This window comes from Moschus berezovskii, chromosome 10 (assembly GCF_049115385.1).
Source record: "Moschus berezovskii isolate FMDL1 chromosome 10, NW_MosBer_1.0, whole genome shotgun sequence".
Classification (NCBI taxonomy): domain Eukaryota; kingdom Metazoa; phylum Chordata; class Mammalia; order Artiodactyla; family Moschidae; genus Moschus; species Moschus berezovskii.
Genome location: NC_142469.1, coordinates 67,203,351 through 67,220,053, shown reverse-complemented (window position 1 = coordinate 67,220,053; position 16,703 = coordinate 67,203,351). Strand labels below are relative to the sequence as shown.

General features: G+C 36.3%; 1 protein-coding gene across 1 annotated transcript in view; it reads right to left on the bottom strand.

Moving 5' to 3' along the window:
* The window catches only part of UBE2J1 (ubiquitin conjugating enzyme E2 J1), a 29,731-nt gene continuing 13,028 nt past the window's right edge, over positions 1 to 16,703 (bottom strand). Inside the window, exons 4-8 of the mRNA XM_055432774.2 lie at positions 15,722 to 15,806; positions 15,330 to 15,435; positions 10,582 to 10,711; positions 9,215 to 9,334; positions 1 to 3,423 (exon numbers count right to left, since the gene is read on the bottom strand). Of these exons, the coding sequence (XP_055288749.2) occupies positions 3,145 to 3,423; positions 9,215 to 9,334; positions 10,582 to 10,711; positions 15,330 to 15,435; positions 15,722 to 15,806 (720 nt within the window). The 3' untranslated portion in view covers positions 1 to 3,144. The remainder of the gene's footprint in view (positions 3,424 to 9,214; positions 9,335 to 10,581; positions 10,712 to 15,329; positions 15,436 to 15,721; positions 15,807 to 16,703) is intronic.

Here is a 16,703-nt window from a genome sequence, read left to right as displayed (position 1 = left end):
TACAAATAGTCACTGGTTTTATTCAGCAGCTCAAACTAGTTCTGAGGCATTTAAAGAGGCATTCCAAACAGCTCTGGAGCAGTTATAGCCTCCCACAAAGGCTGTTAAGAATACACTTCTTTCTTTTCTTTTTTTCAGTGAACCGCACAGCTTCTGGGATCTGAGTTCCTCGACCAAGGATTGAACCTGGGCCCTCAGGAGTGAAAGCACACAGTCCTAACCACTGGACTGCCAGGAGATTCCCAAAGTACATATTTATGCACACTTTGTTTAAAGTTAGGTTCACTAAACACATTAACCTTTCATATACTTCTTTGTAAGTAATAAAACAATATAGGCTTTTCAGTACTTCAGCCTATATTTCTGCACAACTAAGCCCAACTGTGTGAGATTTGTTTGTTTCTTGATTCTGCTCTATAAAAATGGGAAGACTCAAGGTACCAGGAAGGTTATTCATAGCCAGAAAATAACAAAAAGATTTCTTATTCTCCTGAAATAGGAAATTTTATGTTTCATAGTCAAAATAATACACAATTTTAAAGGATTTCGTTTTTTAAAAAGTAGTTGAGAATTTTGATGAAATTCATTTATTTCAGTAGAATTAAACTATAAGCAGCATGAAAATGTAAAGTGCTACATAAAAGCCCACAATACATAAAATTTAAAAGGTTTCATTGGTCTAAACAGTTACAGGCAAAACAGACATTTCTTTTCAAGCATGCATGCTATTTTAACTACCCTTGTATGCACTGTGTTGGTCAAAAAAAGAGTCATGAGTCACCTGAACCTTAGGATTTGGGAAAGGAGTCCTAAGGACTTATTTACCAGATCACATGTTTTCTCCTGGCCTTATGCTATAAATAAGGGATTACAGCTGGGCTTTAAAAATAATGGTTTTCTGAAGAGGCCCTTTATCGGGGTGTTAAGAATGGCTCCAAAGACCAATTCTGTTCATTAACTCCACGATGGGGGTCAGATAGACAACTTAAGGATTTTTAAGTGGCAATGTGAGCTGAAAGGGAAGAAGCAAAAGATATGCCACTTTCAGATATGTGTATCAGGTGTTAAAAAAGAAAAAAAAAAAAAGGAGAAGCTGGCCTGGCAGTTGATAAGTGAGGGATGAGAGGCCAACTCAGGTAGAGGAGGAACTGTATGATGTGCCTTCTTCTTAATCAGTTTTAAGTATACATACACCCCATGAAAACATGCAACAGTATCACATAGATTGAGGCTGGCTCAGAGGGAAAGCAGGAGAGATTGTTCCTAGCACATGATTTATCTCAGCATAGGCTGAGAGATGGGGATGCTCTTCTTAGGTGATAACATGACCTGGTGCTGCCCAGGTGAGTCAGTGACCTCTTGCTAGGAGACCACTGAACCAACATCCCTAATATCTTACATTCCAAACCAAGACTTCAGAACGTATTTTCTCAGGGCAATAAAGTTGTAAGATACTAACCTATAATTTTTCTGACATAGGAGATCTTCATAAAGTCCTTAGGCTTTTTAGACTTTACCAACTTCAGCTGTAGACAGAACAGTAACAATCTGTAAAGACCTTAAAAATGCTAATTTATTAAAATTTAAGAAAACTGAGCATTATATCATAGTATAGAATATGTTCTTATTTTAGATACAGACATAAACTGGGCTATCAAATGAAAACAAATTGTGTCTAACAGTTCATAGAACCAAAGCCTTATGAGAGCAGAAGTAAAAATTAAATTGGCCTTTAAAATCATTTAATAAATTGTTTCTATATTGCCCGTAATAAACCACATAAGGACTTTATAAATACCACTCTCCAAAGTACTCAAGATACATTATGGACTAACTTTTGTCATCCTGCCTAGAACCTAAACACAATTTACAACACTTGAGTTGTAAAAAAAAAAAAAAAATTAACTTACAAATGCACTTTTAGAGCATAACCTATTTCAAAGTTGGGGACTGCCTGTATTTAAAAATTAAATCTTCATTAGCAATACTCTCGAGAGTGCCCTCAATGCTGCTACTGAACATGCTGAAGGCAATGTTTTCCTGTGATTATATGTTCTCACCAGGCATTATTTACGATGACAGTTTAAATTATCTACTAGAGTCTGTGAAGCTAGCTAGCACTAAGTTATATATTGATTTTTGCACTGAAAATGATCTCTTAGGCTTTGATTGGGTGGGCAATTCTAAGTAGAGGTTTTTCTAATTTCTATCACTGTTACATGGGCCCTGAGCTTTTCTATTAAAATAGTACAGGAAATAGTTCAATATTATGCATATTCCTAAAATAATTAAATTTATAGTGATTATAAAGCTAGGCATATAATACAACTCAAAAGACATACAAGTCCAAGTAGAGCAAACATTCAAATCTTAAGACCCTCCCATTTAACTTTTGGAAGAAAATCAAGCAATTTCCTGGCTTGGACCCTTCCTTCCTTAAATCAAAGATCTAAGGAGGATTGTTTTCCTTCTTTTTTAAAAAAACTTTGTGTGTGAACTGGAGAGAAGGGGATAACAGCATATCAAAGTGGTTACAGAGCATTATTTCCTCTTCAAATAACATCCAGTAATAAAGATGTAATCTCATTTCCTCAGAAATGTTTGACCAAAATAGTTACTTTCACCAAAGAATGTTTAGGACATAGAGTCAGTCATAGAATGGGCAATCCCAGTATCTCTCACATGAATACGTTTTAAGCAAGCTATTTGAGGGGTTTTATTTTCCCTTTTCAACTCTTATCCCTATATCATTCTAAGTAGAAACAGGGTACTCAATAAATGGTATTGAGTATCTAGTAATACTCACTGGAACTTAAAACACCGTCTTTTATCCAAAAATTTCAAAGGGCTATACAGAAAAGTACCACAAATTTACATAAAGAAAAGCTGAGGCGTGAAAAACAACAAATAAGTTATTTCCCTGTAGAGCAGGTTGGATAGAGAGACAAGGGACTTTGACTTCCAGTCCCTTAAACTAAGCAGGACACTGAATGTCTAGATATATTTATACTGAATTTATAAGGATCAAAAAAGGAATGAAGGGTAAATATAAAATAATTATTTTGTAAACAATTCTCAGATTATACCCAATGCAGAATGTTTAATGAAGCAGCTGAGTCACAGCTCTTAAGACACAAAACAATATTATAACTCAAAGTCAAATATGTACTCATTGGCCAGATATATTCGTCGGAATATAAGAGCTGCCAATGCCAAAGTCAAGATGACAATCAAGATAGCAGATCCGCCATGATTGGTGTGGTTGTCTCTTGGCTGCTGGCCCTGGATGACATCTGGTGAAGTAGATGACCTTCTTTGACTCTGCTGCTGGGCCCGGCGCTGTCGAGGGCTCATGGAGGTACTCTTAGCTACGGGTTGGGCAGGCTGTTGAAGGGATGCTGCTGAGGGGTTCTGGGTTCCATACTACGAAATTTTAAGAAATTCAGTTTGAAACTGTCAAAGAAACATACAGGCTATTCAACAGTACACGACATCGCAGAGCAGTAAGGCAAAACTACCAAGAATTCTCTGAATGCTGAGGTGAGTAACTCACCCTTCTGAATAAGCCAGCAACACAACCTATTCTGAGTGCTCGCAGGTGGAGGAGGAATTTACCAGCAACAAATAAGACAAGGACAGAGTTTATTCATATTCTCCACAGATGGCTTTGTATTTTCCTCTGGCTGCAACTCCAACAGTATCTGCTAGGCATCTGAGTACCTCCCTTCTTTCAGGAGTCAAGGAGAGAAGCAATCTGATTCCCACTTTGTACATAAAGATTTACCATATTCTAAATGGCAAAAGAGGACAACCCTCAACAGTGTTCTTCCTCCAATGTTATCTTACTATATCAATAATCATAGAACATAGGAAATAATTTCAAACCATATGTTCTACATAGTAATATTGTTATAAAAGTTAGATGTGGTTTTCAAAACAGGTTTATCCTTTCTCATAATCCCCACCAACTGAATTGGACACAAGTCCACAACTCTTTACTATGTGTTTGAACTGTGTTATTTTATGAGTATAAAGCATGAACTATTGTCAAGAGTACCCTGGATATGTGCTGAGAAAAATGTGGAGGTAGGTATGGGAGACTCAAGTGTGTCCTCTACTTTGGCACAGGAGGTGCCCCCTAAAAAGCCCTGGATGTCAACTGCTTTCTATCCTTTCAATGAATACTTGGTCAAAGCAAAAACACCATGTGGTAACAAGTGATTCAAAGTAATAAATGTGGTTTATAGACAAGAATGGAGAAGGAAATGGCAACCCACTCCAGTACTCTTGCCTGGAAAATTCCATGGATGGAGGAGTCTGGTAGGCTACAGTCCACAGGGTCGCAAAGAGTCAGACACGACAGAGCGACTTCACTTTCTTTCTTTATATAGTTCCTTTTGGAGAAGGAAATGGCAACCCATTCCAGTGTTCTTGCCTAGAGAATCCCATAGATGGAGGGGCCTGGTGGGCTACAGTCTATGGGGTTGCAAAAAGTCAGACATGACTAAGTAACTAACACACATACACACACACAGACAAGAAAGCTCTACAAAATATGAATTTCATTTTGCTTATATAGATACCTTAACTCTACCTCTAATAATCAAAGTCTTTGTTGTATTGAAAACTTTATACTGATTATACGAGCCAACACACAGTCTTTCAAATAAGTAAGAATGCATGTTTTATTCAGAATAACTTTTTAAATTGAGTAAATACAAAAGATTTTAAATACTTTTCATTATAGAAAATTTCAGTATTTAGAAGAAAAAAAGAATCTAAAAATATAATTCAAATACTTTTTTAAAAAATAGATAAGAGAATGAGCATTGTCCTGACAACAGCTATAAACAATAGGGAAAAAACTGCTGATCTTAGTTATCTACAGAAGACATTACACTTTAATTCCAACATCACCCCAAGATTAAAAGATGTAAATAATCTGAGTTTCTTAAAACTATCCTTTGCAAGCACTCAAACGGAGTGACCCATAACCCAGAGGCAGAACTTGGATTTCCCTACTCCAGGGCTCAGGAGAAAGGTGCTCACTGAAGAGCAGGCACATGAAGACCGCATTTTATGAGGTCTTACACTGTCACACTGTGTCATGTAGTGATTTAATACTAATGGAGGCGAACTGAGTTATAGTAACCAAGACAAGAGCACCACTGCACTTGAAATCTCCCATTCTTCCAACTGTTCAGCCAAGAAGACAAAAGTGTCTGATAGAGCAAAAGTACTTAAGGCTTATAGGAAAATGGGTTCTTAAAAATAAAAAGGAAGATGGCAGAATCAATCCAGAAACTAGCATAAGCGACTGACTCATCTTAAAGCTTTTATTTACAGGTGGTGTTTTTTTTCCAGCAGTTTGATGGCAAACACAAGTCTGACCAGGACTAAAACAGGCAGTCTCATCATCACTAGGCTGGCTTCACCACTTCATGGATGTGTGACCCTAAGCAAGCTATTTAACCGAAGACTCAGCTCCCTCTCTTGTACAAGGGTAATATCCAGTTCAGTAGTTGTGAAGATTCAACAGGATAATGATTAGAAGTGCAAAGGATACACAATTGCTTATTAAATGTTAGGCATTACTAATATTACTATCGATACATCCCTTTGAAGACTCCAGATTAGGTTAACAAAAGAAAAGTCATGACTTTATTTAGGACTAATTCTCACAATTTTATTAGTATGATTAACATATTTAGAACAACAATCCCTCAAATAATGACTTTAGATGACATTTTAGTATGTGTACTTCATGGAAATATTTATGTAGATACACTGCTTTAAAAAGGTTCCTAAATTTCATATTCCTTTTGCATGATACATTACTGACTAAAACTTAGTGCTGTGATATTATGAAATTCTCCCTATTTTAAACAATCACATCCCGGTAAAACTGTATGACTTCAATGCTGTGCTGTGGACCCAGAGGACTCTAGATTGGAGCTGAAGGACTAACTGGACTCACTTCCGGTGGTTCTTACTGAACCACAGACATAGAATCAAGATGGACTTGGCCATTTTCAAAACACCATAGGTTTTGTGGCACAACATTTAAATCACTGCTGTTTGCCTAAACTTGTTCAAACAACCTATCACAGAATGTATACTTAAGTGATAATTGTTTCTATTTCCTTCATTAAGATGAAGTGATCATTTCAGGGAACATAAAAATATGTGACGTTTGTATCTAATCAAATTACATTTAAATATACATGTTACAGTCACACATAAGTTCCTTGTAATACATATAAAATTTTCTATAGTTTAGCATCTATAAGGGAATTACGTGTTTGCTTCTTAATAAAAAGTGGAATGGCTTACTCAGAACCTCAATCTCGGGAGGAAGAAAAAAAACCTGATAGACTGGAAGAACATAAGTCGACCATCAGTATTGTTCCCATTTCTACAGAGCTAAAAAATCTGCATCAAAAAGCAACAGATGGCCTGATGTTATCTGCTGTATTTAGACTGTGGGCAATCTCTCGCCCCCTCAAAGATAAAAAAACATAGCTTATCTGGGATTTGATGTATAACATCTCAGTGAATTCATATTACACTGGCATGTAAAGCAGCTCCCCCAGCCAAAACCAGGTTTCAGTTACCTCCCTAGTGATCAAATTATATAATCACACTCTGAGATAATCTGTATGTAAAATAATTAAGAGCTAAACTTGTAACTATATGCAATTTACTGTTTTAACCAGAACTGGTATCAATTAATTACCTATACCTATGAAGAAGAGTTCTGTGTTAGGTACTTTAAAATCAAAATGGGTGGTGATCACTTTGTAATGTATAGAAATACCAAATGACTATGTTGTAGACAGAACTAACACAGTATTGTAGGTAGATTAAACTTCAAAAACAAACTCAGAGAAAAAGAGATCAGATTTGTGGTTACCAGAGAGGTAGGAGAAACAGATGAAGGTTGTCAAAAGGTACAAACCTCCAGTTATATAAATAAGTCCTAAGGATGCAATGTACAATATGATAAATGCAATTAACATTGCTGTTACATATGAAAGTTGTTGAGAGTAAATCCTAAGAGTTTTCATCACAATGGAAATTTTATTTTTCTTTTTCCATTCATTTTGTATCTATGAGCTACCAGATATTTGCTAAATTTATTGTGGTAATCATTTCATGGTATATGTAAGTCAGATCATTATGCTGTATACCTGTAAATTCACACAGTGCCGTATGTCAATTATATTGTAATAAAACCGGAAAATAAAAAATAAGGAAGAAATCAAAATAGAAAAGACTACTGTAATAACAAAAGTATTGTTTGTGCGATCTAATTTACTAAACTTTGTCATTTCTTTACCTGTATTCCTAGTATATTTTTAAAGTGCCAATCCTCAGATTCATTTATTCAACCAACAAATACGACCTACTATATACAAGGCACTATGCCAGGCACTGGGGATACAGTGCAGTAGAGAGGCCTGATCCTCAAGGAAAGTACTTCTGGAAAGTGAAATAGACAATAAATAATTGTAAAATAAATTACAACTGGAATAAGGATAACTGGAAGATGCAACAGGGGACTTGACACAGATTTAAAATAAAGACATATTTAAATACATCACAAAGTATTAGCAGACTGTCTTTATAGGTGACTGCCTTCCTTATCTCTGCAGTAAGATGGTTCTATTTTTTTAAAAAAACTATTTATGACATAGAAAACAATTAGAATTCTAAAGGTGAAAAGTAGTCTGAATATTTTTTTAAATTTCAAGCTAAAACATATATTGACTAAAATTAATTCACTATATCCCTCTATAACATATAATTACATGGGCAACACATAAAAACAATTAATCTCTTAGCACACACTTTTTTCTTATATCTCCTTCTCCAGTCCCCTCCAAGAATATACTTTACAGCACCCTCTCTCCTGCTTTCTCCAACCCACTTTTTTCCACCCATCTCAGTCTCTTGAATGGGAGAGGACCACTCAGTCCCACTTTATATTTGCCCAGCTTCTATTTCAATTTCCCTGACCCTTTAACATCCTCTCTAAAATGGGGAAGTGGGGAAAGATGTGGCTATTCAACCAAACAACCTTTACCAAAAAGACAGTTCATCTCATATATAGAAAGGAGAGTGAATGTTTTTTCCCTATAATCCTAATTATTTAACAACAATCCAGTCACATTTTCTTAATTGGTCTCTCCAATGACCAAGACCCACTAATGTTTAGACGATAGGTCAGGGCACAACTAATAAGATGCACAGCACCCATGGAATCTTTCCTTCAGTGATTATTTATTAGACAGTTACTATGCACAAGGCAGCTCTGTTCAACAGAACATTTTTTGAGATGACAATAATCTTCTGTATCTGTGCTGTCCAAAACAGTAGCCACTGGCCACTTGGGGCTTTTGAATGCTTGAACTGTGGCCAGTATGACTAAGGAACTGAATTTTTAATTTAGCTTAATTCTGAATAAGAGCAAGTAGTTTATTTGGGAAGTGATCCCAAGAAAGTGTGCACATGCATGCTTAGTCGCTCAGTTGTGTCTGGATCTTTCCAACTCTTTGGACTGTAGCCCGCCAGGCTCCTCTGTCCATGGAATTCTCCAGGCAAGAATACTGGAGGATCCTCCAGGGGATCTTCTCAACCCAGGGATCAAAGCAGAGTCTCTTGTGCCTCCTGCACTGCAGGCAGACTCTTTACCCTCTGAGTTTTAAAATGGTAAATATAAATTCAGAGAGCCACATGTGGCTAGTGGCTATTCTACTGGACAGAGACAGTCTAAGGCAAATCTCTGACTTCAGGCCTTTGAGTCAGTGCCTTAATGCAGCTTAAGAAACCTGCCAAAGACAGAGTACCTATTGATAAAGTGGCTAATGTATGTATATTTCATTTTATTCAGAGTCTAGCACTATACTGAAACTAACTTTTCAGAAAAGTCATATCAATAGAAGGAAGGTCTTATTTAGGTACTATTGTCCTTTCTATAGAAAAGGAAGGACAATAGGACCTAAAATTGTTTTAGTCCAGCTCCATTTAACAAAAAAGAAGACTCAGAAAATACGAATAACTTGTTTAAGGTACTATAATTCATTAGAGGGAGAGCTTGTCTCGAATCTGTTAGGAGGACCAAAATATTCAGATATTTCATCTAGAGATCTCCTCTTCCTACTGCAAATAATTATGATGGTACAGATATAGATGTAAAAGATAAGAGCCATACCGATGTACTTGCTGTAGCACCCTGGAATGTTGCAGGTATATCATCCTGTAAATCATTTAGTGAAAAAGAGTGGTTTAAGTCCGACTCAGCAATAGTCTTTCCAGATGAACTAACTTCTGCCTGTAAAAAAAAAGGATATACCCAAGAGCAGTGTCATGAAAGGAGATGTACAGAATAACCCACGACCTACTAAATTCTCTCTTGGATTTATTTTTAATTATTTATTTTAATTTATTTTAATTACTACTTTAATATCAACTGTCAATCAGGTAAGCTCTGAATACTCACAGTGCCCAACACTGAGCTGGTAATCTAGGAGGAGGAATAGACGATACCTGTTCTCAAGGAGCTGTTACTTGGTGAGGGACAAAACTAACACTCATGGTTCACGGTCCACTCCAGAAAGCTCTAAAGTTTTTTGTAATTTTTAGGGATAATCTGACATGTGAGGTTATTAACAGTGTATATATTTTCACATTAATGTAAATATTCCCAGGTTTGCTGATGAGATATTAATAAATTTGATTATCAGGAGCTGCCCCAGATCCCATTGTGCATGTTAGTGCAAGTTTAATATTTTCTAAAATCTGAAATTCTGATGTACAAGAGACATTTGGCCCTAAGATTTTCAGAGAAGTAATGTTAAGTACAACAGGAATCCTCAGAAGGAAGAAAATAACCAACATTTATTAAGCACCTCCTCTTTGAGGCACCACAATAAAACAGAAGGAAAAGTTTCTCCCACGACCTGGACATGGAAAGATATACAGGATGTAGAAAGCTTAGACCAGGGAGGAGGCAGCATGCTGCTTAACACAGGCTGACTTTTTTGATGGAGCTAATTAAATTCCAGAAGTAATTAAATGTTTGCGCAAAACATACGCAGAATAAAAGGATACGAGAGATACGTCAGAATATTAATAGCAGCTATTGCGTGGGGATGGAATTATGCATGACTGCTATTTTCCCCTTATTGCTTATCTATACTTTCTATAATAATAGTTAAAATTTATTATGTACCAGACAGTTCTAAAGTGAGAATTAACTCAATCCTTATAAAAATCATACAAGTACCATTATTTATATACAGATGAGAAAAAAGTACAATATGAGCAATATGTCTCATGTCCTACTATTAACAAGAAGCAAAGTTGAGATACGGCCCCTGGCAGAGTATACCAGAGTCCAAGCTTTTAACTATTACTATACTATAATGCTGCTCCTGAAAATACATTAGTTTTGTAATAAGGAAAATAATTTGTAAAGATCTCAGTACAATGGAACTATACTGCTTTACTTTCTATCCAAAATTTGGCTAGGCAATAAAAGGGTTACATAGTTAGAATTTATTTACAAATTTAGAATACCTTAAAACTGATTTGTCTAGCCAGTTCCTTGGCTTCTTGGTCAGCCTGGCTTGAATCACTTCCAGATTTTAAAGGCAACAGGATATCCTTCATGGCAAAGCCACATCCCTCACAACAGAAATCTTGTGATCTGGTAGGAAGTAATTTTTTGATTAATATAAATCAGATACTCAAAAGTTGATCCATCTAAGATACTCAAATACTGAGTGATTAAATTTAAAAGAACACTGGACAACTCCATATCACATTCCTACATGTAAATTAGAAATTTTGGCAATAATTATAGTTCAAACAAACACACAAGTTAAATTGTGTTTTTTTTTTTAAATCCATGTCAATTATACCTCAGTTTTAACTCTCTGAAATTAAAAAAAAAAAAAATCACGGTTTAGATTTCACTTTTTCCCAATATACTACCTCTTTATTTTATTTTTTTTTACAGAAAAATGTTTTATTTTTTAAATGCCAGTAAATACAACATGTGTACAGTATGATAACAAAAGCTCCCCTCAAATATCCCAATCCCTTCCCCAAATATACACACCATGCCTCCCTCCTTGCTGATAACAGCAGTTAGCAAATGTGGAGCGTATTTTACAGACTTTTATCTATGCATCTACAAACATACACACACATACACAACTGTAATGGAGGATAGTGTTTTTGAATAAGATTATACAATGGCAAGCCACTCCAGTACTCTTTTTTTTTTTTGAACAGAGGAAAATTTATGCGTCGAACCTGGACTGGTCACTTATGATAATATACATGCTACAATTCCATTCTCCCCAATCATTCCACCTTCACCCTCTCCCACAGAGTCCCAAAGACTGTTCTAAATGCCTATGTCTCTTTTGCAGTCTCTTATACAGGGTTCAGGTTACCATTTTTCTAAATTCCATATATATGCGTTAATATACAGTATTGATGTTCTTCTTTCTGGCTTACTTCACTGTATAATTGGCTCCAATTTCATCCACCTCATTAAAACTGATTCAAATGCATTCTTTTTGATGGCTGAGAAATACTCCATTGTGTATATGTACCAAAGCTTTCTTATCCATTCATCTGCAGATGGACATCTAGGTTGCTTCCATGTCCTGGCTATTATAAACAGTGCTGCAATGAACATTGGAGTACATGTGTCTCTTTCAATTCTGGTTTCCTCGGTGTGTATGCCCAGGAGTGCGATCGCTGGATCATATGGCAGTTCTATTTCCAGTTTTCTGAGGAATCTCCACACTGTTCTCCATAGTGGCTGAACTAGTTTGCATTCCCACCAACAGTGTAAGAGGGTTCCCTTCTCTCCACACCCTCTCCAGCATTTATTGCATGTAGACTTTTGGATAGCAGCCATTCTGACTGGTGTGAAATGGTATCTCATTGTGGTTTTGATTTGCATTTCTCTGATGATGAGGGATGTTGAGCATTTTTTCATGTGTTTGTTAGCCATCTTTATGTCTTCTTTGGAGAAATGTCTGTTTAGTTCTTTGGCCCATTTTTTGATTGGGTCACTTAGTTTTCTGGAATTAAGCTGCAGGAGCTGCTTGTATAATTTGGAGATTAATCCTTTATCAGTTGCTTCATTTGCTATTATTTTCTCCCATTCTGAAGGCTGTCTTTTCACCTTGCTTAGAGTTTCCTTTGCTGTGCAGAAGCTTTTGATTTTAATTAGGTCCCATTTGTTTATTTTTGCTTTTATTTCCAATATTCTGGGAGGTGGGTCTTGGAGGATCCTGCTGTGATTTATGTCGGAGAGTGTTTTGCCTACGTTCTCCTCTAGGAGTTTTATAGTTTCTGGTCTTACATTTAGATCTTTAATCCATTTTGAGTTTATTTTTGTGTATGGTGTTAGGAAGTGTTCTAGTTTCATTCTTTTGCAAGTGGCTGACCAGTTTTCCCAGCACCACTTGTTAAAGAGACTGTCTTTTCTCCATTTTATATTCTTGCCTCCTTTGTCGAAGATAAGGTGTCCATAGGAGCGTGGGTTTATCTCTGGGCTTTCTATTTTGTTCCATTGATCTATATTTCTGTCTTTATGCCAGTACCATACTGTCTTGATGACTGTGGCTTTGTAATAGAGCCTGAAGTCCGGCAGGTTAATTCCCCCAGTTCCATTCTTCCTCCTCAAAATTGCTTTGGCTATTCGAGGTTTTTTGTATTTCCATACAAATTGTGAGATTATTCGTTCTAGTTCTGTGAAAAATATTGTTGGTAGCTTGATAGGGATTGCATTGAATGTATAAATTACTTTGGGTAGTATACTCATTTTTACAATATTTATTCTTCCAATCCACGAACACGGTATATTTCTCCATCTATTCGTGTCCTCTTTGATTACTTTCACTAGTGTTTTATAGTTTTCTATGTACAAGTCTTTTGTTTCCTTAGGTAGATATATTCCTAAGTATTTAATTGTTTTATACTACCTCTTTAAAAGAAAAGTTTTCGATCTATAAGACAGCATACAAATTGCTTAACTACACTGTCCTTAAGTTCACATATTATGTCTGTGTAAAAAGTCCATTATAAAGTTCAAATTGGGAATTCTCTGGCAGTCCAGTGGTTAAGACAGTGCTTTCACTGCCATAGACGTGAATTTGATCCCTGGTTGGGGAATTAAAATCCCATATTCTTTTGGTGTGGCCAATACAAAATTTAAAAAATTGACTATTTACAGATATTTCCAGGGGAAAAACTCAACAACTCTACTCATCTAAATAGCTGTACAATTTGAAAGATAAAAGACAATTCATGGAAAATCCAGACAATGAAATTTATCATTCATTATAATAAATAGAGGCTCAAAATAAGTCTGTTAACTAGACTATTTCATAATATTAATTTGATTTTCTATGCTTCCATTTTCTGTTTTGTATGACTAGAAGTAAATCTGTATAATATACACTGTTACATTACTAAACTTTTACAGAAACTATTTTGTCATACTTCTAGTTCAACATAATAAAACTCTTAGATCTTGAAGAACATACTATTACATTATAAAGAACATACTATTTATAATTTCATGTAAACAAAACACATGAAAAAGCTGTACTAATTTAGTACTTACTGACGAATATTTTTTGTTTCACCATAAGTAGCATTGTTGTCCATATCCTTTTGAGAATCAGTTGTATCCAAATTATTTATCTTAAAGTGTGTTCACTTTTTTTTTTCCCCTCTATTTTTTGGTCGTGCTGAGCAGCATGTGGGATCTTAGTTCCCTGACCAGGGAAAGAACCCTTGCCCCCTGCAGTGGAAGTGTGGCATCTTAACCACAGGACTGCCAGCGATGTCCCAAAATGTGTTCATTTTTAAACTGAGAAGTCAGATGAAGTTTAAAGGAGAAAGTTTATTTTTAATACATTAGTTTATCCATAAGGACAGTATGCTACCATGGTTGAACGCAAAATCATGTTTTAGAAAGCCTATATCACAGACTAAGAACCTAGACTATATACAGTGAGAAGTCTAAACAAAAAAAGTCTTATTATTTTTTTTAACCTTGTATATGAAATGAGCTGGATACAAGTACCAATTCAGAAAGTCAATAAAGGAGATCAAAACAAATGCTATATATTCAAAGTACATACTATAGTCTGTGAATAGTAGCAACAAGGTATATTCCAAACTTGCGAATAATGTTTAAAAGAAAAGTTGCTGATAAAACGGGGAGTCTATCAAATCTTCCTGAGGGATCGAACCCAGGGATCAAACCTGTGTGTCCTGCACTGCTGGCGGATTCTTTACCACTGAGCCACCAGGGAAACCATGCCAGCGTAAGATATACTATCATTTAATTAAACATAATAGATCTGAAGGGTGGTAGGCAGCAAAGTTCAGAAAAGGAGAATGGTCAAACTCAAGAATTGGTCTCCACACTACTCAAAGGAGAGGCTACTCTGAATCTACTGGGTTATACAGACAGAATGTACCTGAAAAGACCTAGAAGGCAAAACTGCTGGGAAACTACAATTGATAAAGAAAATCTCCTTTCCTTTATTCCAGATCACTTGCTGAGCACTTGCTATGAGGCAGATGCTACAGATACAAAGATGATAAAGTGGGTTTCCTCCCTGCCTTCAAAAAGGTTTTTAAAATTTTCACAGCAACATACATATCATTACTCCAGCTCTTTTCTACTTGTAACACTGCCCAAGTGGAGATAAATGACCACTAGAAGATACCGTGCACTGTCTTCTAGAAGATACCGTGCACTGTAGGCCAGTATTACCAACTACTTTTTAAAGCTGCTGCTGCTGCTGCTGCTGATAGCATGAAATACAGAGAAGGCAATGGCAAGCCACTCCAGTACTCTTGCCTAGAAAATCCCATGGATGGAGGAGCCTGGTAGGCTGCAGTCTGTGGGGTCGCTAAGGGTAGGACATGACTGAGCGACTTCACTTTCACTTTTCACTTTCACACACTGGAGAAGGAAATGGCAACCCACTCCAGTGTTCTTGCCTGGAGAATCCCAGGGACAGGGGAGCCTGGTGGGCTTCCGTTTATGGGGTCACACAGAGTCGGACACGACTGAAGTGACTTAGCAGCAGCAGCAGCATGAAATAAATTCTTTAGAGTCTGATCACTCCTGAGGAAATAAATACAACTAAATTTCTAAGACAGCAAAACTAAGACCAGATCCTGTAGCGCCAAGGTAAGTCACACAAAGAGACACAGCTTATCTGCTAACAGCCATTATCTAGAATGGTACTCACATCTTAACAAGGAAATGCAAAACTTACTTTTTGGCAAGGGCTCTTCTTTCCTCAGGTGTGTAATCTAGAGAGCCTATGGCCCCCTCTCCTTTTGTTGGCATAAACCCAATGATGGCTAATAAAGCTGTTCTTACTGAAATAAAAAGTAAACATCAATCTAAGTTGCTTTGCAAAAGGAACTCGGTCTACTCTGAAAAGGAAAAAAAAAAGACAAGACTCAGGGTTTCACTAAAGAGATACAACTAGGGGACTGTATTAAAAATGATGCAAAAATCCCAATAGGGAAAAGCATTTTTATTATTTATTCAATAATATAAAATTATTTATCCAAAACAGCTTCAATCTCGAGAGAGTATTATATCTTATTATTATGAATTGACTCAAGTTCTGTAAGACTTGTATTCACTGTAAATACTCACTGCTCCATGAAGGCTGCCAAGTTTCTGGATGATGTCCTGAGATGCTCAAACAGATTTTCTTGCCTACTTCAAATCGTCCATTAGCCTTAGGAATAAATAAGGCATTTAGAAAATTATGTATGTGTGTGTTTAATGTTTTATACTTTATAAGCATAAATATATTTTACATATAAATAATTTCTTAAAGAGAATTTTTAGGGAATTTTTAAAGGATGGGATCTCTAAGGGGATACAGATTTTTGTCTTCTTATAGATACCCCACAAATATTTATTAGATTCTGAATGAATAATAAAAGCTGTTTTTAGAAGCTGTCACAGCACATTTTGAAACTGAGCTGCACAGCTGACATCTCAGTAAGTGACATGTAATGACGTCCTGACAGCCTCCTCTGTGCCTAGTATGGTGCCAGGCTCTGGGAAGGCGCTAAAAGAGAAGACACCCAAAGGCTGGGATAAAATCTAAGGACTCGGTGTCACCTAACTAGATCCTGGGGAGGAAGGCTCTGAGGCGGGAGTGCCTCTCAGAAGGATGATACAATTCCATACAGGAACACAGAGGTGAAAGATGAGAACGATTTCAGTTTTGTCTTGGTGGAAGAGCTACTGATGGTGTCCAGCAGGCAGGCAGAAATGCAGACGTGATGATGGATGGCAGAAGAAGATAATGCATTTCTGATACTTGACTTTCACAGAGGTGATCAATGAAAGCATTTCATAGAAATAAGAGAAAACAGTTGTAGTCTGAACTTGTAGAATCTCCATACTTGGGAGAAGGACAGGAAGAAGAGACATGAAGTTAGAATAAAAGTTCCAAGTAGGCAGAGTTTTGACTTACTCTCTGCTATACACATAGGGTACATGACACGAGTTTAATAAATATTTGTCAAATGAAAGCTGGAGAAGATTTTTCAAAAGAGAGGAAGTGAATCAGAAAGAGCAAATACTAAACATCAGCATACATGATGATATCATCAATGAAAAG